The 23,642-nt window shown below is 38.9% G+C and overlaps 1 protein-coding gene across 1 annotated transcript in view; it reads right to left on the bottom strand.

Moving 5' to 3' along the window:
• Positions 1-23,015, bottom strand: part of SUCLG2 (succinate-CoA ligase, GDP-forming, beta subunit) — a 222,069-nt gene extending 199,054 nt beyond the window's left edge. Inside the window, exon 1 of the mRNA XM_011947171.1 lies at positions 22,878-23,015. Within this exon, the coding sequence (XP_011802561.1) occupies positions 22,878-22,959 (82 nt within the window). The 5' untranslated portion in view covers positions 22,960-23,015. The remainder of the gene's footprint in view (positions 1-22,877) is intronic.
• Between the last annotated feature and the right edge of the window lie 627 nt (positions 23,016-23,642).

Here is a 23,642-nt window from a genome sequence, read left to right as displayed (position 1 = left end):
ATTTTCTTCTTGCAAATGATGTGTTTTATTTTTTTTAAAGGAAGAGGTATGAATAATAATGAGATTCATTGATTTCGAGAGATCAGAAACAGGTAAGTTTTGTAGCAGAGTCTAATGTGCCAATTTCAGTCCTTAGGCAGTCAATTAATCTACCCTTCCCAATTGGTCTGATGTTCATGATCCTATGGGGTGTTTTTTAAAGTAAGTAAAGTAAGTAGTTTAAATAAAGAAGATTAAGGATGTTGCTGGCTTCTCCTCTTTTTATATGTTCTGTTGGATGACCTTTTGAAATGCTCTAGACCAAAGTTTGTTGCTTTTGGTTTAAAGCAACACAGTATGGTGGTTAGGAACACATGCTGAGACAGGCGGAGGTTCCAATTCCAAATGTGACATTTACTACGTTCAGAGATTTAAGTAACTTGTTCAAGGTCACACAAATAATAACTGACATGAAAGGGATCAGAACCAAGATAGTCTGACTCCTATGGGTTTAGTCAGTATCCTAAGCTGCCTCTCATTTACTGTTATTACTAGTGTTCACCCATCACCACCACCGCTATCCTCCTCCTACTCCTGCTTCTCCTCCTTATCATCATCACTATCAGACAGCCAGGTTATAGATAACAATTAAAACTGTTATTAATGTATCCAGTCTTGAACACCAAAAAGCCACATTCAGCAAATGTCATCCAATATACAGTCACCATATCCATTCGTTTTTCTAATGCTATTCCAGTGAACTAGGGAAGAAAATGTCATAAAACTCATTTTACAGATTGGGGAACTGAGCTAAAAATGATTAAGTCTCCTAGCTTCCCTCGGTGACTGAGAGGCTGAGACAGAACTGATGACACTCGGCTCTGTTTGCCCGGCATTATCACTCATCTTAAAAATATTTAAGCTTCCCAAATGAAAATAGGTAGGACTATTTCTAGCCGTCTGATCTACCTGGAGACAAACAAGGCCAAGCTGGCTTGCTAAGCACATTGGAATAAATAAAGTATTAAGACATGAGTGAGGGCCTATCATAAAGAATTCCCATGTTGCGTCTGCAGTCAGCATAATAACTGTGGCATTTCTTTTCGTTCTGCATTCAGCCTGGGTAATTCAGTGAAACCTTAAAAGTGACAAATGAATGTTGAAAAAGAGCTGACATTTCTTCCAAGATTTGAGAAGATGCCAGAAGGACCCTAGGAAAGTGCAGTGACAGCTGGAATGGAGGAGGACAGAGTTTAAAAAGCAACTTATCACTTATTTTTTGTGTTTAATTTTTATATAAAGACCACAGAAATAACAGGAGATTGTACAGAAAGAAAAAAAAAAAGCTCTTTTTTATTGTACAATTAATATTTCTAAATTAGCCGAAACCAGAATGATTGTCAAATGTGTCACCGAATCCTATAATCCAGTCCCTATGGTATCATTCATTGACAAATATTTCTATCCGTTTCAAAACACACAAGGAAAGAAGACTCTTAAAGATTCTACCAGACCTTTAAAAAGGCCCTAAAAAATTCCAGAGCTTTATAATATTTTTCTACTACTTTGCTACATGCACATTTGCCAAAATTTCCCTAAAACAAACCACTTAAAATTAATCAATTACCTGTCAAATCCCATAAAAACAGATGGTCACTTAGAGACAGGAAAAGATGTTAGCATTCTGTTTTACACAGCTGTTCAGACTAGGAAAAGATCATTTCATTTTCCATAACAGACAATGAACCTTGTCTAAGATTTCCAATATTATGCATAAAAATGAAAATATCATGCAGCTGCTTCTATGTTACACATCTGGTTACTGCTGAAGAAACATCTTTAATAGTAAAATGAAAATCATTATAATAAATAAGAACTAAAATTAGTCTTTGTTTTCTCTTAACAAGTATCATGCAACTTGTAAGTCCTTTGCTATCAAACAATTTTAAGTTGCTAAATGTTCCTAAATTGCAGTACTCTAATATGCTATCTAATGCAATTAAGAATTTATCAGTAATCGCCTATCCATAAGAAAGTACACACAGCTGAATATCTGACACGCCAATTGTTTCTTCCTGTTACTCCTTTCAAGAAGGTGTTTTAGTAATTTTATCAGAAATCTAACACAAGAAACAATAAGTCAACACAACATTAGTGTCACACATCCAAAATGAGATTTTGATTTGTTAGTCTCCAACACATTACTTACATTACTATAAATCGCGTGAAGATGAAGACATTTGGCACCAAAGAACAGTTATGAAATACCCAACACCAAGAGCATGCCTGTATTTATGCTCAGAGCTCTCTTGGTTCTATATTTTAGCAAAAGACATGAAATTTGATAGCTAAATATATGGCCACTTTTTCACATTATTTGCCAGGAGCACCAATGTTTAAGTCTTCAAAATGTCTACAAAATATATTGGTGACATTCCACTACTCTAAGAGATGGGGTATGTATAGCAGGGGGATTCATTTAATATTGGCAAAATGATTACAATTTGGACAGCCTACTTTGAATTAACTGTTAAGTATTGAATTTGATCAGAAGTTTTCCTATCAATCCCTTGTTTAAAATTTCCAGTGGATTTTTCTGGAACAAAATCCAAGCCCCTTACAGGACCTACAAGGCTCTGGTGACCTCTAAGACCCTGCCCATCCCTCTAACCCCATCTCCTTCCACTCCCTGACGCCATGCCTCTTTGATCATCTTTCTGACCCTTGAAGTCACCAAGCTCCTAGCCATCACCCATGTGATCCACCCACTTGGAATGCCCTTCCCTCAGATCTTCTTGCAGCTGTTGAGTCTTCACATCTCGCATCATAATGTCATTTCCACAGGGAAGACTTCTCCCACCATTAGTCCCACCCGTATTTTTCCATGACTATCTCACGTCCCTCTTTTATATTATTCATAGCATTGCTAACTTGAGGACAATATATTGTAATTCTTTACATGGTTTTCCGTCTTCTCTCACTAGAATTCAAGGCCACTCCCAAGAGATGTCTTACTCCAGTTATGTCTCCAGCACCAAGTACCTGTACATAATACATACTAAATGAAGGAACAAACTGTTTTTCACTAAACTGACTAATAATGCGATTGAAGTGGCCAAACAATCCAATGGAATCCAACTTGTATCTTGGATACCCCACTACTGGCCTCATAATTAGACTTAATCATGGAATGAGGTGATAAGTCCTCAAGGCCTAAGGGATTCTCCAGAGCCTATATATCCCCTCCCATGCACATCCCCAGAAGTCTACCGAAATGGCCCATTTTGGGCCTCTTCTCAAGATGGGACCTTCCGAGGGAAGCATGTGATGTCCTCTAATTACACTCCTATGCTCAAGGGGTGGCTGTGTGCAGGAGAGGCAGATGGACCTGAACACACATACTCATGAGGCACCTCACAATGCAGAATGAAGCTGGGGGTGGAAAGAGGAACTACAGGCTAGGGGGTGATAATCCCTAATCCCTGTGCTGCATGTTCCTGCACTAAACTCCACAAAGTCCGGGAATGCAAAATGGAAGTCAGGCCTCACAGGTCACTCTGAAGGTATGTTTGTCAGGGCAAGACATTTTATTCAATTTCGGATATGCTTTAGTCTACCTGACACAGTATTAGCTTGATTTATACATGCATTTATAAAATTTTAGATTTTGAACACATGGTGGATGGGCCTCTATTTGTCCTCCTGACTTTGGTCCCGTAAATGTTAGGGATGAGGCCTAACTGCTACTCTGAGAACTCGATCAAGTACCTCAGTTCACTGAGCCTGTTTCTTCATTTGAGAAAGAGAAATAATTCCTGTCCTGTCGACACCTTATATTATGTGAAGAACAATACATACAAATATAAAACATAATTGTAAAATATTTCTATTATGTTCTGTCCCACATACCTCCCTATGTATTCCAGCAAGTGAGAACCATGATAATTTCCATCACCAATTCCAAAGCAACTGTGGCTTTTGAGAAACTTTTGAACTAGACAGGTGATATGGTTTGGATGTTTGTCCCCTCCAAATCTCATGTTGAATTGTAATTCGCAGTGTTGGGGGTGGAAGCTGGTGGGAGGTGTTTGGGTCATGGGGGAAGATCCCTCATGAATGGCTTGATGCCCTCCTTGCAGACATAAGTGAGTTCTCACTCTGAGTTCAAGTGAGATCTGGTGTTTAAAAGACTATGGCACGTCCCACCTCCCACTCATGCTCCCTCTCTCACTGTGTGACATGCCTACTCCTGCTTTGCCTTCTGCCATGATTCTAAGTTCCTTGAGGCCTTCCCAGAAGCTGAGCAGATGCTGGTACCATGCCTCTTGTACAGCCTGCAGAACCATGAGTCAATTAAACCTCTTTTCTTAATAAATTACCCAGCCTCAGCTATTTCTTTAAAACAACACAAGAACAGACTAACACAACAGGGTTTGGATTTTCACTGCCTATTTTTTAGTGTTAAGTACTCTACATTTCTTCTCCATTCTACAAAGTTTCACATCTTTCCAGAAGAAAAAGATGTCCAAGTGTCTAAGACTTTGGACATTAAGAGAGACAGAGTTCTTTAACAAAATTTTTAAAGTAAAAATTTTAAAAAAAGAATCTTTTCTAATTATTTATAGTTGTAGAGAGGTGCCAACTAAAAAAAAAATCTCGTCTCCTATTTAGCCTATTGAATACTGACCTGTTTTCCAGGAAAAGTGCATAATATACACTAGTACTATGCATTTATTGATCTCTAATCGGTTGCTGGGATGAACTGAACAAGAAATATGCCCCTGGGGCTGTTTTAGATCTCTCCAGCTGTCTGTCCAGAAGCCTTTCCTCCCATTCCAGAGAAAGGATGATCTCAGAGATTTAATAAATCAAGAGCACAAATAGTGCACACAAGGAAGCTAGGACAAACAAAGAGAAATGCAAAATGAGCTGGCAGGTGGGTTAGGGTATAGCAGTAGATGAAACAGACTCTGCAGGACAAGGGAAAACAGAATGAGTTTTCAATGGACTGAGATTGAAAAAATCAAAACTCCTTTTCACAACTGATATGGTTTGGCTGTGTCCCCATCCAAATCTCAACTTGAATTGTATTTCCCAGAATTTCCACGTGTTGTGGGAGGGACCAGGGAGAGGTAATGGAATCATGGTGGCCAGTCTTTCCCATGCTATTCTTGTAATAGTAAGTCTCATGAGATCTCATGGGTTTATCAGGGGTTTCCGCTTTTGCTTCTTCCTCATTTTTCTCTTGCTGCGCCATGTAAGAAGTGCCTTTCACCTCCAGCCATGTTTCTGAGACCTCCCCAGCCATGGGGAACTGTAAGTCCAATTAAATCTTTTTTTCTTCCCAGTCTCAGGTATGTCTTTATCAGCGGACTAATACAACAATACATTAGATCTACCACATGTAGTACACTAGTCACTGTAGAAAAATCATAAACCGCCTAAAAATAAACAACAGAAATCTATATCACACTCCCCTTTAGAGTTCATCATATCAGAACTTTCCAATTTTCTATATAATTAAATAGTTCTACCTTGTCTCTGAAGTCTACAAATCAAATAAATGCAGCAGAAAACCTACCTGTAAATAATAACAGCAATAAGAATAAAGGATTTAACATTTATTGTCTTTTTTATTGATTGACTGATTTCCATACACTGATCTGAGTTATCGCTATTAATTTAATGAGGACTCAGCAACAATCTGATTCAAGAAGTATGATTAGTTCCTTTTGTAGATGGGGAAACTAAGACACAGGAAAGTTAAGAAGCTTACCCAAGATCTCATGTGGGAAAATTAAAAGAAAAGTATTTAGACTCCAGAAGGTCTGGCTTTATAGAGGCAGCCAATGGTTCACATGTAAGGGACAGAGTGAAGAACTGCCAGGAACTTGACACTTGATCAGCCAGCCCTTCAACAAATCTGTGTTCATCATTATCACATTCAAGGGTGCAAGGAAAAACAAACACCACAAATAAAGCTAATGTGAATCCAGGCCTGGAAACTCACTATCCTAGCAGAGAAGGAAGAAGATCATACTGATAAGACCTTACAGAGCAGCTTTGTATACAATCTCTCATATGATATCTCTTCACAATATCCCTGAATTGTTATTCCCAGTTCATAGAGAAAGAAACAGAGACCAAATACGCCAAGCAAGTTATTCAAGATTACAAAAGTATTCAGTGGCATTCCCCACATATAAACAGGTGTTAATTCAATATTAATTCAACCAGCATCCCCAAATAGTCTGGAGAATAGGTCCTCCTTGTTATTTAAGACATCAACTCAACGAGTGGGAAAAGAAATTGGTAATATCTAATCATAAGCATATGTAACTCCCACACCCTCCAAAAAAAATACTGAATATCAAAGCCACAGCTCAAATCCAGACCTTCTAAATCCTATTCAAATATTGTTTCTACCACACCAGGTGCACTGTCAACCCACAATACTGTATAGAAAAACCCATGATGTAACTGTAAACTGTAAATTCTGATGGGTTAGGCCTTGACAAATCAAAATGAAGAAAATACACTCACTTCCCAATGTCCATGGCTTCCTTGTTTACTATAGAAGCAAACCACTATGGTGAACCTAGGTAGTCAATGAAGGCTATTAGGAAAATTACCTTTGTTAGTGACAACCATTCTTCTGATGCAATTTGTGTACATTACTATAGGTCCGGGTGGATACACGGCAACCTCCACATTTATTCCACCAATTTCTTTAACATGGTTTTAAAGATAAATACCACATTACATTGTCTATAATATATAATGTATTTTCAAATAGTGGCTTGTTATTATATTCTTGCAATAATAATTAAAAGTTGTTCTTCTACCCTATAGGATATTTGCATCATCATACTCCAGCAAATAGCATATTCAATTGGTCTAACACATCCTCAATGCCTTTCTTCAGCTACCACATCCCAAACATCAACAAGTCCGGAGCTGTCCATCCAAAACACATCCCAAAGACATCTGCTCCACCACATCTCCTGTGTAAACCTCTCATTCACACCACCATCTTCTCTCACTTGGAAGACCAAAACAACAGCTGATCTCTTTCTCACTTCTCCTGCAGCCCCATTAATCCATTTATCACAGGACAGTACATAGGGTGACCGACTCATCCTGGTTTGCCTTAGGCTTTCTCAGTTTCAGCCCTGAAAGTCCCATGTTCAGGAAACTCCTCATTTTTGAGCAATCAAGAGCAGTTGGTCACCCCAGACTATGGTGAACTTTTTATAAGATAGATAAGATCAGGTCATTGCAGAAATCACTAGCCACAATTCCTCATCTCTCCCTGGATCCCTTTTCCAAGTGACCATGCAGTTCTTCCCACTAGAGGCCTTGACCCCTTGTCTTTGGATTCCAACAATGGGCTATTAGCAGATGTGATACAGCAAGGAGCTTGAAACACACTTGCCTATGGGCTTGCTCTCTTGCATTCTAATGGCCACTTTCTTGTGAAAACTACACCCACACCTAGCCCACAAGTCCAAGGAGGATGAGAGGCACATGGTGCAGGCCTGGATCCAATCTGCAGCTTGCAGTCAAGCCCAAAGAGGGCCACCTCAACCCACTAATATGCAGACACTTGAGCAAGAACAAATGACTCCCTGAGTTTGGGGATGGTTTGTTATCTAGCATTATCGAGGCAATACCTAACTGACATGGATTTCATCCAAACTTTTTAGTAGCTTCCCGTTTCACTTAAGAGTAAAATCAAATATACTTACCTGAGCACAAAGCCTTATATGATCTGGGCTCTAACCCATTTGCCAGACCTCACCATACTATCTTTTTCTCAACTTCATTCTCACTGATCTCCTTTCTGTTTATCAAATTGATAAAGCTGTTTCTAGTTCAAGATATTGGCCTCTCCTGTCACCTGTGCTTGAAACACTTTCATCCCAGTTCTCATGACTGGCTCCTTTTCATCCTCACAGGGCAGCTTAAAAATCACCTCCTCAGAAAAGCCTTCCTTGACTATTCTAAGTCCTAGATGATTTAATAACATGAAACTTGTGTATTTCTGTCACAATATTTCTCACAGTCTATTATTTGCTAATTTGTTTGCTTATACTCTGCATCCTCACCAAGCTCAAATATTCAAACTATTTTCTGCATATGTTAGTGGATACCAATTGAAAGGTACTCAAAGGCTCAGAAAATCCCTTAGCCTGGTACCTTCTGGTGTGATGGGTAGAAGATATTTATTATTGAAAAAAGACAGTAAAAATCAGTAAGACAGTAAAGCTATAGATGACTTTTAGCAATCATTGATATTGCTTTAAATTAAAAGTCCAAAAGGGATTTGATTTTTTAAGAGTTAGCTGGATATAACTTTTTTAAAACCAGAAAGAATTACACCAGATTTTTAGTTGTATCAGTCTTTCCAAATGAAATAATACCTCAAAATCAGACTCCAGTAACAATACCCCTCCCCCTCCCAAAAAAAACTACTTTGCTTAAATCAAAGGAAGCTGAACAAATAAAAATTTGTTTGATGTGGTATGAAATTACAAGCCTTTAGTGACAGAAGTTAAAAACAGAAGCAATGAAAGTATCATTCTCTATCATTAGTTACAGTTCCATACTACTGGTCATGTGGAAAATTTTAGCTATTCACTTCTTCAGGGACTTCAATGTTCACAAAAGACCCCTTTAAACTCCAACCACTGTGAAGTTAAAAGGCAGAGAATAGTGAAAGTAGGTGTGTTTCTATATTGAGAATACCTTTGTAATGTGAAACACAACAGACCAGTTCCTTGTTCAGCTAAAGGGGGCTGCTTGCAGTATTCAAGACAGAGGCGAGGAGGCACCAGGGCTCCTGAGAGTTTTGACTTGGGGAGGCACCCCAAGAAGGGAAGACACAGAATGTCAGCTAGGCCTCAAGCAGGAAAGGAGTGCTGGGGTGGGAGTCTGCCCAGTCTAGAGAGTTTTGAATTGAACTTCGGGAGAAAGAGGGTGTGAAGAGATGGCTCTGCGTCCTAAGTGAAGGTAAGCAACCTCATGAACATGGCTCCGGATGCTGGAGGCCCTGGTCCCTGGACTTTGGGCTTGGAAGCAAAGGCCACTGACTGTTTCTCTATTACTCTGAGAAGCTTCATTGTGCCTGGGCCTCTTAGATGATTATTTTATAAACTATGGACTAGGACAATGGCATATCTCAGAAAAGGAGCATGAGGATTCAGTGAGACAAAGCAGGATAAACACTTAACAGTGTTTATTATAGATACACTAAGTTTTCAAAACATTTCAGCCATTGTATTTTCTACCACCTAGCACACACACCAGATCAATATTTGATGGGAGCATAAGTAAATGAAAGTTTAAGGTTTTGTTGAAATGTGCTCTTTGTCTTGAAAAGGAAAAGAATTGTATAAAGGTAAAACAAGATGAATATGTCTCCTAAGACACCAGGATAGCAGATCTGAACATTCTAGTCATGAGAAAATCATTCCATTTTGTAAATGTACCACTGGCATTCTGGTGTATACATCATTCTCATAGGCTTGGTTGATGATCCAACTTCCTTAGTTTAATGAACTCTGGGTGGGTATCCACAAGTTTCCTGACCTAAAAGGCAAGGAGTGGTTTGGTTTACTTAAAGTAGTACTCCTTGACGGGTTGTCTATAGGATCCATCTCAGAAAGCAGCCATTTATACTTCCATCAGGAAACACACCTCTCTCTTACCCTTAACACAAGTAACTAGCTTTACACACAAACAGTAAAAAGATCACAGGTATTACTTCTCTGTTTAAAGCTAGAATTGCCAACTTCTTGCTAATCCTTTTGAAAGATAATTTTCATGAGAGCCAAGGAGAAAGAAAGTTAAGGACAAGGTTTCTATTTTGGGTCAGAAAAACACTCTGTTTGTTAAATGTATTATATTTAATAATGAGTCAGAAAGGGAAAGTAGTTTTCATCTCTTCCAAGAAGGCTTCCCTGGCCACCCAGCATCTACAGTGGAATAGGCATCCCTTTTCCCTGTGTGCCCATGATATCTGGGCACACCTTTACTATCGCTGTATCCCTATGGGTTTACACATCTGTCTCTCTACCAAGCAGTGAATGTCTTGGAAGCACCAACCATTTGTAGTCATCCTTGTGCCCAACCAACCTCAGTACCTGATCATTTCAGGTACTCAATGACTGTTAAATGAATTAATGTCCCATTGAAAAGAGGTTACTTAAATCACAGGGGGTTTTGAGCCCTCTCTTGTTTTCCTCAGTCCCCTCACTTATAACACACACAACATCGGCAAGGATGGAGAGCTACTGTCTAATACTGAGGAATATTGATTTATTTTTCCATGAGGAAGGGGAGGCAGTGACAAAAATGACATTGAGATGAGTATATTTGGGACACCTTTAAACTGAAATGAGCACATATCCAAAGATCCTATCACTGAAAGCAGAGCTCATCAATGTAAATAGAACAAAAAGCCACTATGGACCAGGGACTTTTGTTAACATGACCTGCCAGGGATCAGAGAGAACCCACAGAAGGTAAAGCTGTCTTTGTCTAAGGAGATTCATTCCTAGTAATACCAGACCTAACCATCCCCACATTTCAACCAAGGTTGTTCTGTGGCATCAGACAGGAGGACCAGCCTGAAGAGAACCCTGGACACAAGGATGGCAACAGGCAAAGCCACCAAGTTGATATGTCCCTTCATAATTTCCCAACTTCCCACCACTGCCTATAGGGCTGCTGCTTTCTTAGTTTTACCTTCTCCCTTAAACAAAGCTTACAAACATGACCCAATGACATTAGAGAAAAGCCACAGGGTATGCACACCAGAAGTCCTGCTTGGCAACTTTCAGCCTAGATGGAGGGTTTCTGAACGTCTTTGTTCTCTTATTAACTCTTCAATTCAGTAACCACTTACAGAATTCATACTATGGTCCAGGTACCAGGAATGCAAAGGTGAATGGGAAAGTTTTAGCCCTGGAACAAATCCAGCCTCGTCCTCCCTATCTGTTTCTGTACCCGACTCCCAGTAGTCATCCCAAACTGTCTGGAAGGCCCTTTCTTCTCTTGTTCATCCTTCATTTAAAAGCTGCATGAATTGATGGAATAATATTTAAAGCTCTCATCTTTGGCCGGGTGCAGTGGCGCACGTCTGTGGTCCCAGCACTTTGGGAGGCCAAGGTGGGCGGATCACAAGGTCAGGAGTTCAAGACCAGCTTGGCCAATATGGTAAAACTCCATCTCTACTAAAAATACAAAAATTAGCCAGGCATTGTGGCGGGTGCCTGTAGTCCCAGCTACCCAGGAGGCTGAGGGAGGAGAATCGCTTGAACCTGGGAGGCAGAGGTTGCAGTGAGCCAAGATCGCACCCCTGCATTCCAGCCTGGGCAACAGAGTGAGACTCCATCTCAAAAAAACAAAAAAAACCTCTCATTTTCTTTTTTTTTTTTTTTTTTTTTGGAGATGGAGTCTTGCTTTGTCACCCAGGGTGGAGTGCAGTGGTGCAATCTCAGCTCACTGCAAGCTCTGCCTCCTGGGTTCCAGCAATTCTCCTGCCTCAGCCCCCTGGGTAGCTGGGACTAGAGGCACAAGCCGCTACGCACAGCTAATTTTTTGTATTTTAGTAGAGACAGGGTTTCATCGTGTTGCCCAGGCTGGTCTCAAACTCCTGAACTCAGGCAATATGCCCGCCTCAGCCTCCCAAAGTGCTAGGATTACAGGTGTGAGCCACCGCGCCCAGCTAAAACTCTCCTTGTCTTTCCTACAAAACAGGCTTCCTGTTAACGACAGCTGCTATCAAAGAGTCATCCTTAATCTTTATTCAGGTAATCACAAACTTTATTCTTTACATGGAGACAACTTTGAGTGTAAAAGGGATTTGCAGTTAATAATAGTTGTGGAGTACCAGATGTATCCAAGTCTGTCCCAGGCAAACCAATAGGGATGATCACCTATACTTGGAGACAGAAATTCTAAGCTTAAATGCCAGATGAATCTTGAAGCCTGTCCAGATTTACGGAAACACCTATGCTTTATTTTGTATATGAAAAGTACCATGTGAAAGGTCACCTCACAACTATGTCATAAGGAATGTGCTTCCTCTTTCTGGGTACAGAGGCAACAGGTTAAATTAAAGCCCCTGCACCACCCAGTGTATGCTGTGATGTGGAACACACTACTTATCATAACAGCAAAAAGCACATCATCTACTGATGTTTCCCACGAGCCAGACACTATTTAGGCCTAGATGACTCCTCCTACCAAAGCCATGAGTAGACACTACTGACATCCCATATTTTATAGATGAGGAAATGGAGCCTTCGAGAAGTTACAACACAGTTAAAAAGAAGTGGCACTATGCTTCAAACTAAGGCAGTCTCTTCCAGAGCCCACCTTCTTAAATACTACCGCAGTACCTTCTCAAAGACATCACTGAAGAGGTGATGATTAAGTTTAGCCACGAAAACTGGGAGATCGTGACAATGATAATGATCCTAACTACCCATTATTGGAAACTTTCGGATATGCAACTCTGCTAAACCTTATACATGGCATGATCTCATTTTAATCTCCTGGCTCTCCTAGGAAGCAATATTACTAAGCCCATTTTACAGATGAGGAAACTGAGGATTCTAGAGGCTAAGTAACTTGCCTAGGGTTGTGCAGCTATCATGAAGCAAATGCAGGATTTGAATTCAAGGCAAACTCCAGAGTCATCTTCACTGTGTCAGAAGGTGCACTATGGAAGAAAGAATATGGACGAAGGCAGGAAGGAAACTGATGTGGCCACACATTGGGAAACAGGCATAAAGAGAGGACAGTGAGGGAAAGGTAAATTGTGACCGTGTCATGCACAGCTGACTGTGTATGCCACAGTGAGTTAAAACTGAATCCACTAAACAAGGAACAGTAGTAAGAAATTCTGAGCAAGAGTGTCTCAAAGGGATCCAGGTTTTCTCATGTTTATGATGCTAATGGACAGGTTATTTATAAAGAAAATATATATTTATGTAAAGTTGTTTTTCAGTGCTACATCTAGCACCTGACGACTCTGGGAACAATTTGATTTTTGCATATCAAATACTTTTAGCACTGTTATTTTTCCCCTGTTATCCACATCCCATCTGTTTCCTCTTCCCCATACTGAAGTGACTGGTATATTTGCTCAAATAAAAGCCTGAAGACAAAAAAAAAAAAAAATTCTAATACTTGGCTCACATTTAATTTGAGAGAAATAACAGACTCCCAAATCTCTTAGCTTGTTCCATGTTGAATGAAAGAAAAAAAATTACGTAATTGAGATAGCTTGTTTACTTACCCCATTTTCATCCTAAGGTAGATCAAGTAACATAGCTCTTTTAAACCTTCTCAATTCATTTCCTGACTTTTTTGTCCATAGCCTAGAAAACTCAGGTGGAGCCTTAGTACTATTTATGAACATCTGTTAAATATTGCGAATGCCTGTTACAACCACCTTGGGGAATAGCGTAGCATCTTAAAAGCATACTTCCATATGTAATATTTATTCTGTTGCAATGTAAAGAAAGTATGATTCTCATTTTCTTTAAAAATTATGCAACATTTGACTTATATGTTCATCTACCTAGAAAATATCAACCAACAGTATACGAGTCATTATATATTCATTACTACGTTATCTGACAAGTTGTATAAAAAATAGAGCTTCACACTTGGGTGTTACTGAAAAGTATTGAAAATTTTTATTTTTATCTGCTGTTGATGTTTTTAATAGTTGTTTTGTATTTCGTTTACGATAGCTCAAAACACTGGCTCTGTTCAATCCAAAAAAGAAGAAAAAAAGAAAGAGAACTTGGTGAGTGCCTCATTTGTGTGAAACATGTGTTTTATCTTGGTTGCTATCTCAATCATTCCTTGAAGTACGTATTATTATCCCCTATTTTATAGTCAAGTAAATTGTGGTTTAGGGTAATCAGTCAAAGTAGAGCTGGGTTGGGAGCTCTGTTCTGACTGTATAGCCCATGTTTCTTCTAAGCCTTGAAGCAAAGAGACAAACGTTTTCAAGATTCTGAACACTACCTTCAGAAGAGATTGCTACATGATCATCAAACCCATTCTTCCTTTTCCTAAGCATGAACTGAAACTGTATTTCCCAGCCACCCTTGAAGCTGGTTGAGATCATGCGATCACTTTTAGCTGAAATGATACAGTCCGTGCAAATTCCTACATGCAATCCTCCATGGTTGTTTTGCCTTTTGAGTGGCTGGAATGGGCATACTTTCCAGGTCATCTTTGGCAGCCATGTGTGGAAGACAGCGGAGTGAAAAACAAAAGGAGCCTAGGTTCCTGCAGCAGAGCAAGAACATCATGCTAGATGTTTATGTGAATAAGAAATAAATCCTTCTTGCACCAGGCTACTGGGAATGGGGTAGCTTATGTGCTTCAGATGCTAGCATTACCTAATATGTCAGTAGAGAGAAGAACAATCCAAAAATAACTACAAGAGGAAATAACACAATCTAGAGATTACCATAAAACCTTAATTAATATTTTGGAAAAAAATATTTAATATTTAGACAATGTTCATTTTATAATATAGAATTTTAAAACAAAAAGTATAAACAAAACTGTACTTAGTACCTCACCAAATTTAGAAACAAGTTCATTCTCTCTCAATTATGTCATATACATATGTACACAGAAATTAATATTGCTGAATGAATGCATGCATAAGAAAAATGAAAGAAAATGTTAATATTAGTACAGGTTTCCTCTAAGTAATGAGATTAGAAGATTTTTTTTACTTCTTTGTACTTTCCTATATTTTCCAATATCAAAATAATGAGCATGTTCCTTTGATATCAGAAAAGATTTGTGTAATTATGTTTAAGATGTCTTTAAAAGGGCCAATCCACCCAGACAGAAAGATTACAGCAGTGAGGTCCTATGTCATTTACCCTAGGTAAAGTTTTTCTGCATTTATAGCCCATAAAGTACCCTCTGAACTTTCAAAACTGCCAAACTTTACACTGGGGTGAGTCAAAGGCCCCAGGGAATAATATTTCATGGGAAACTCCTGGAAAATGAGACCACATGCCGACATAACTTCTTTGTCCATTCTCAATGAAGTAGCTTTAAAAAAACACATCAGCCAGGCCTATAATCTTCCCACCTTGACCTCCCAACAGCCAGCAATTTGGGAGGCCAAGGTGGGAAGATCACTTGAGGCCAGGAGTTTGAGACAATCCTGGCCAACACGGCAAAACCCCGTGTCTGTTAAAAATATAAATATTAGCTGGGCATGGTGGTACACGCCTGTAATCCCAGATACTCAAGAGGCTAAGGCATGAGAATCACCTGAATGCAGGAAGCAGAGGTTGCAGTGAGCTAAGATAGCACCCCCCAACTCCAGCTGGGGCAACAGAGCAAAACTATGTCTCAAAAAATTAAAAAATTAAAAATAAAAAAAAATAAGAATAAACACAAGATAATACATAACTCCATTAATGACACACTGAAAAGACAGAAAGTAAAATTATGTTAGTTACCGTGGATACACAATCATGGGCATGAAGAGATCTGGTGATACTCAGTACCAGTCATTAAAGGAAAGTCTTTCCCTTTGGTTTAGATGAAGATTCCAGGAGATAATATTTGTGAAATGCTCAGTACAATACTAGGCACATGGTAAAGGCCCAAAGCTTAAACACCACCACTATTATTTTTATTGGTTAAAGTGTAAGAAGAATTAATGCTTGCTTTAGTAGACTGTTAAAATTGAAGTTAAGGCACTGAGTTTCAAAGTACTGTTCTCATTTGTTTCTTAGGAAACTGAAAGGAAGCTACAAGTACACTCCCATAAAGCCTGCCTGCCCACAACCCGCCTTGATCTCTCCCTTCACTCTGCAGGTCTCCTGCTGCTTCTATTCAGTGAATACCACAAGACACTTAGGGAAAAGATATTTCAGCACAGAGAAATTCTAAGGAGATGACCAGAGAAGACCATTTATATTTGCAGACTTAGGAAGAAGAAAAAATAACATTTTATAAAAGGGGGATCTCTTTGTAAAAACACATACAACAGAAAAATGTCATTAAAAGCTACAACTTGTTGAATGGGGTATCTTCTTTATAAATACAGTAAGGGAAAACCATCAATTTCAATTCAGGTGCTCCTTTAAGTAGCATTTGCAAGTGAGCATGAGCAAGTGAACATTTTCTGAATAGCAATATTTATTTGTGAGCATCTACTGCCTCTGAGGACCTATGAGAAGCACTGTATCTGGATGAGACCAGGTTCTTAGCAGCAAGCAACAGAAATTAACTCTAGCTGAAATAAGCATGAACTAAATTACAAAAAAGAAATTGGGAGGCTCACATAATCACCAAGAAGGCAGGAGAATCAGACTTAAAAAATGGGAAGGAAGCAAAGAGGCCAACAGCACCCAGGAATGCAATCAAACCACACCACAGAAACCATCTATCTGGTGAGGACACCACTGTTATTTCTAGAAAGCAGATACCGCTTCAACCTCTGATGGACCACATATTACCCTAGGAGCAGCTTTATATTATTGACTCCAAAGTCAAAATAATGGGCAGCTGATATGTTGGTAAAATGCAAACTTACTTCATAAAAATCAATGTTATCCTTGTCTATCATTATAAGACAAAAATGACCATCATCTCAACAAAAAGGATATTAAGATCTTTTTGCAAGATCCTAACCACATGTGATAGGACAAAGCCATGACAATCAAGGAGGCTTGCAATGTATTTAATTGCCTATGGGATTAATAGTACATGTCAATCAGTAGCCAATGGGCAGCAATTCCTTTTTTACATAAAATACAATTCCTTAATGGTGTTAAGTAATTCACCAGGCTTTAGGACGCGATTACATAAAACCAAAAGAGCAAGTTATCATATTGACAAATGGAAACATGTTATAGCTGAAAGCAATCAAAAACTAGCCAAGTTCAATAAAAGCTCCTTATCTCCATTTTAGGATGCATGTCATTAGCTCAGAGAAGATTAATTTCTCCATTCATAGTTCAATTTTCTTTCCTGACAAAAAATAAAAATGTGAGTTTTTGAAATGCAATTTTCTTGCTTAATCAAATGTTAAGAGTCTCATGTCAACTTGCATGGAATAATTAATAAATTGCGGATATTCTAAAAACTGAAAGGTAGTGGTCCTAGATACGATTCATCTAAGTTTATATACAAATGCTTTTTTAAGACAGGTCTTTCCAGTGATATGAGAGACACAATCCTTCATTCACCTTCAAAGAGAACTGAAAAGGTAACATGAAGATCAGTCATTCACACAGTAGGTATTCTGTAATGATCTGCTGACTGTATTCATTAATTTAATCCATAAGAAAAGTATGTACTTAATAAGCCTCCTAAGAAAATTGTATGCAACGTAAACAACTCCTCCTTTAAAGCGTGCTTATAAAAGGTGGCTCCGATAAATGGCAGCAGCAATGAATATTATCCACACATTAAAAACTTAATTCAAACTAAATTTGCTCTCTCAGACATGAATCCATTTTCTATGCAAGAAAATGAGGATCTCACTCAATATCTTACCATTATGAACAGTGTTTCAGAAACAAAATGTTTGCATTACCCATTTTAAACAAATGTTCAAATTAACAAGCTTTCCATAACTACACAGCAAAAGGTTCTATTTGCTCAGAGATAAAACCAAATGAATCATTAAGAAAATATCTGCAGATTACACAGTTTCTATATACTGCACCTTAAAACCTGCCACGTCTAGTTTTAATCCAATCTTCTAATTTGATTAATATGCATTTTCCATCTTTAAAATGCTGACCCACACATAAAAATCTCCCAAGAATATCATCACCAAGCTAGCAAAAAGGAAAATGCCAGGGGAGATTTAATGTAATCTGACTGGATTAAAATTCCATCATCTTTGTCAATTAGCTCTACAATCTCGGCATGTTTTTTTAACTTTATCTTGCCTGTTTCCTTGCTTGTAAAATGACATAAGCAATGACTGAATTTGGCAACCAACTGAATATAATAGACATGAGAGATATTAAGGATGTAGAGCTATTTCAGCTGGGTAAGCAGGGTGGTGAGAAGAGGAAGAGAAGTTTTGGAGCAACCAAGAGATGACAAGTTCCATTTGGGTCAGGTGTGCCAAAGACACCCACGAACAAGTGGTCAACAGACAAGTTGGAATGCAGGTTCAGGCACAAAGAAAGAGACAATTCGCACAGAGGTCACCCTGGAAATCACAGATATGATTAACATCACATTTATTGTCAAAATATTTTATAAAATGTCATTTCAAAACACATCAAAATAGGAATAAAGTAGAAAGGTAAGCAAACACCTTTCAATTATTTACAAATCTTTCTAATTAAAATATGAACTCTCCTAACACATGATTAGCAGGATAGTTATTATGATGTCTCTGATCTCTCTGTGCATTAGAATCACAACAGTAATGAATCTCCTGGAATTTGCTGCCATTGACGACGACAATGATGATGATGATGATGATGATGATGATGATGATGATAGCAATAAAATCTTACATAGCACTTTCTGAATGTTAAACACATTATCGTTCTAGGCAATTTTCTCCCATGATAGTATCATAATTACAGGGTGAAGGTCCCATTTTTTCAGTACAATCAGGAAGATGTGTGCAAAATCCAGTTTTAATCTTAACCTCAAATCTATTTGCTAAAATTTCAATTGTGCTCTTGGTTCTGTCAATCTTGTGGTAACAAGAATGTAAATACTCTGAATTTTTGCCAGATCCTTCTTGCTTTGCTCTCTCCAGCTAATCTCAGTGATGTGCACACAATTTTTATATTTATGATCAACTCATTTCACTTTTAACCAACTAGAATTGGTTTCATATCCTCTTCTAATGCTATAAATTTCCCCTTAGACCAAAACAATTCAACAACAGAAATCAGAGGAGTCCTTCCTTCTACCAAAACTACTCACAGAGTGCGGGAAGGATTACTCATTCATTCACCAAATAAGGAGCTTGAATTTTCCAAATTGCTGTTTAGCCCTAGACAGGAACAGGCCCTCTGTTGGCCACACCACCTTAAGGAGCATCACAGATATGCACAGGTGAAACCTGCGTGCACACACACACACACACACTCCTATATGCACACACACACAATCATGCATCATTCTCCATTCCTTTATCCAGTTTAATTTTCTCAATCCTTTTATCATTCTCAACCCTTTATCCAGTTTGTATTTCTTGAAAGCATACCTGAAGAACTAATTTTCTTTTACTTAAAATTGCTTTATTGTCTCTTTTTTTTCCCTCCCTTGTCCCAGCTCCATCACGTCAATGCAACACTGCTCATTCCTCCAGAGCAGAAATTCTGTTGAAAGCATGATACAACCAGGTGCAATGGCTCTCGGCTGTAATCTCAGCACTTTGAGAGGCTGAGGCAGGAGGATCACTCGAGGCCAAACTGGGCAACACAGAGAGACCCCCTCTCTACAAAAAATAAAGATATAAAAATTAGCCAGGTGTGGTGGTGTGTGCCTGTAGTCCTAGCTACTCTGGAGGCTGAGGTGGGAGGATTAGTCAAGCCCAGGAGTTGGAGATTGCAGTGAACTATGATTACACCACTGCACTCCAGCCTGGGTGACAGAGTGAGACCCTGTCTCTAAAAGAAGTAAAAAACAAATACAAATAAAAATAAAAAGCATAGTATACAATCCCCAACCACAATACAATGGCTTAATGTTCATAAAACAAACCCATAACTAAGAAGTCAATTAGTTCACTAAGTACGTATCTCCAGGAATATCTCAAAGAGATTAGGTGTTATGCCTAAGAGAGGTGAGGGGAGTAATCAGTTGGCTTCCAGAATTATCTTAAAAAAACTTAGTTATACCTGTAATGCTAGTGCTTCAAAGAAAATAATGGGGATATAAGATCAAAGACCAACTTGAACTTTACATTTCTTTGCTCTCACTTCCCAATCCCCAAACCACAAGAGTATAAAACAAAAATGACCCTTTCTTACGAAAAGGCTGGAATACAGTACTAACCTTTACTGAGTCTATTATCACAGTTCACTGAGGAGCTCTCATCTAGGTTTAGATCTAATTTTACTGGGATTTTTTCATGGTAAAAACCAATCTTGATAGTTTTTAAAAATGAAATCAATTTTCATTTATTAAAATATAAGTCACTTCACTTTCTACATTTAACATCTGAAAGTTACAAATTAATTTTATTTCTAGAACGTAAATTCTATGAAGCAAAAGGGTTTGCCTGTCTTCCATAGCTGTGTCCACAAAACCCTCAATAAATATTTGTTCCAGAAAAGAACACATATACATTTCAACTGACATAACATAGAAAGGGTCTGGTGTATTAGCATCTGAGAGAACTTTAAAAAGTTCAAAGAACAACAATTACTAGCTGAAGTACCTATGCACTTACTCTTAAAAGAGCATAGAAAATCAGAAAATTGAAATATGGAGAGTGCCTCTATCTTACACTCTCAACCTTTGCTACTGATCCCTGGACAAGACTGAGTTGTTACTCACAATTCTTTATTTTTAGTGGGAAGCAACTGCATTCCCAAGGCTGGAGGACGCACATGCAAATCCTTCTGGTGTCCATATCTACACTGTGCTAGATGGCAGCCACTAGCCACATGAGTCTCTTAAGCACCTGAAATGTGACTAGTCTGAAATGAGATGTGCTGGAAGTGTAGAATTCCAACCAGGTTTCTGAAGAGTGGGACAAAGAAATGAACACAAAATATCCCATTGATGACTCCATTAATTCCATGTTGAAATGATGTTGTTTTAGATATATTGGAGTAAACAGAATGTATTATTAACATTAATTTTACCCATTTTTTTTTCATTTTTTTAATGTGACTGTTAGAAAACTTTAAAATATTTACGTGGCTCACATTATACTCCTACTAGACAGTGGCAATCCAGACTGATACCTAGAGAGTCTGTATACCACACAGAGGGGGATGTTCACTGAAAGGCAGACAGCAGGACCTGATCCCTAATATCTGGATGTGTGAGTAGGAAAATTGGCTAGATGTTCTACCACACAACAATCTCCCTTTGATATGGTTTGGTTGTCCCCACCCAAATCTCACCTTGAATTGTAATAATCCCCACATGTCAAGGGTGGGGCCAGGTGGAGATAATTGAATAACTGGGGCAGTTTTTCCCATATCGTTCTAATGGTAGTAAGTCTCAGGAGATCTAACGGTTTTATAAATGGGAGCTCCCCTGCACAAGTTCTCGTCTGCCACCATGTAAGACATCCCTTTGCTCTTCCTTTGTCTTCCACTGTGATTGTGAGGTCTCCCCAGCCATGTGGAACTGTAAGTCCAGTAAACCTCTTTCCTTTATAAATTAGCCAGTCTCAGGTATGTCTTTATTAGTACATGAGAATAGACTAATACACTCTTAAAGACTCGCAATAGCATTGGGAAATAAGTACTATTAGTTTTGACCTACAGATAAAGAAATTGAGGCAAGGACGGAGAAGGTATTTCTGCAAAATTCCAAAGCTGGTAAAAGGGAGAGCAAAACACTGAAGCAAAGTTAGCTTGACTTTAAAGTCATGCTCTTGCCTTTGGTCTCCTCCAGTCACTCAGACGGCACTCTCCCCATGTTCTAAGGGACTTAAAGAAGGATGTAAACAACTGATTCATTCTGCAATGAATGGCTTCTCAAGCCCTTCAGCCATGCTTCTCCCAGCCACTAACCCACAGCTGACAAAACTGGGTGAAATAGTGACTAAAATCTCTGAAAAACTACCGTGGAGCGACATTCTATGTGCTGCTATCTCATGTAAAAGAATAAAGTTTTCCTAAATTGATGTTTTTTGCTTCTTTAAATTGCAGTTATCATTTCCTTTGTTAGTTAACATGGATCACAATTTCCTTTTGTGTCATCAAATATTGTTGAAGGCTTCCATCCATTCCCTCCACACATTATTGAACCATGCTCCACTGTTGCACAATTCTTCCTTTCAAAAGGCTGGAATGAAAACACCCTCATGCTCGTACTGTAAGAATTTCTGAGGATATACCCTCCCTAAGGGATACTGAAAAGAAAGTGAAGTTGTCTGTTGTTCTAAATTTTTTTTTTTTTTTAAGAGATAGGGTCTCACTCTGTCACCCAGGCTAGAGTATATTAGTGTGATCATAGCCCACTGCAATCTCAAACTCTTGGGCTCACGTGATCCTCCTGCCTAAGCCTCCAGAGTAGCTAGGACTACAGGCATATATCACCATACTAGGCTAATTTTTTAAGTTTTTGTATAAAATGGGTTCTGCTATGCTGCCCAGGCTGGTCTCAAACTCCTGGACTCAAATGATCCTCCCTCCTCAGCCTCTCAAAGTACTGAGATTATAGGCATGAGCCACCCCAAAGAGCCTGTTCTAAGGTTTTTGACACTCAGGCCAAGTGCGTCCAGTGAGTGATCCTGGCGGAACTGCGGACACAGAGGTGCCTATGAATCTCACGCAGCATGCGTCAGGCAGGGCCCGGTCTACAGGAAACCTCTAGGTGTGCCAGGGAAGAAGAGCTCTATTCTCCTACACCCAGGCCATCACATTGAAGGCCGTCCTGTGATTCCACATCTCCTCCCAGGTCAGCAGGACTGAAGACTCAGAGAGACAAAGCTCTAAAAGCAGACCCCTCCCCTCATCCTGCAGTCACCACGTGATTCCTGCACACTTACACACATGTACACGAGGCAATCTGGACTTTTTTGTTTTTGCAATTCTAAGCTCTCCCCTGTGTATCTGTCCCCCTCAGTTTAACCCACAACAAAAAAAAATTAACTAGTAGGAAACTGCTACCTGTGAATTCACTGATTTGGGCAAGTGTATTTCACCCATTATGAATAAGCTTACTTAGTCTCTTAGCAGCCTCAAGAGCTTCATTTGCAGTGTCTGCTACAAAGAATCTTTGAACTCTCACTCCGTTGTCAGACATCAGTTTCTTGCTCTGGTATTCCTGCAGGTTCAGCCATCTTCGGGAGGTTAATTGAACTGCCTACAGAAATTGAAGGAGAGAGGTAAGAACACTCATTAATAGCAAGAAAAATAAAAGTCAACCTATATGGCCAGGCTTAGAGGTAATGCTGACTGGCAATCAGCAACCCAGAATTGAGAGAAGCAAAAGCAAAAAAAAAAATCCATTTAAATTCATGCTTAATTATTTTTTAACAAAAACTGTTAAGGACAACCATATGCACACAAATGAATGCAGGTTTTTTAAAAATGCTGAAAGCTGAGTGAGGTCTGTGATCTAGTTAATAATATTACATAAATATCAATTTCCTGCTTTTGATATTGTACTACAACTACACGAGGTGTCAGTATTAGGGGAAGCTGGATGAAGGGTACATGTGGCTGCTGTACTATTTTTGCAACTTCCTGTGAGTGTACAAGTATTTCACAATAAGTTATTTTAAAAACTGTTAAGGACTCTATTATATGGATATGGCTCCCCACCTCTCACCCCAAATAAATAAAGAGCATAGCATTATTATAATAACTGTATATAGATTGTTTTTTTTTTTTTGAGGCGGAGTCTCGCTCTGTCACCCAGGCTGCAGTGCAGTGGCCGGATCTCGGCTCACTGCAAACTCCGCCTCCCGGGTTCACGCCATTCTC

The sequence above is a fragment of the Colobus angolensis genome, unplaced genomic scaffold, assembly GCF_000951035.1.
Source record: "Colobus angolensis palliatus isolate OR3802 unplaced genomic scaffold, Cang.pa_1.0 Scaffold26, whole genome shotgun sequence".
In the NCBI taxonomy this organism is placed as follows: domain Eukaryota; kingdom Metazoa; phylum Chordata; class Mammalia; order Primates; family Cercopithecidae; genus Colobus; species Colobus angolensis.
Note: the sequence above shows the minus strand (reverse complement) of the source record. Positions and strands in the feature narration are given on the sequence as shown.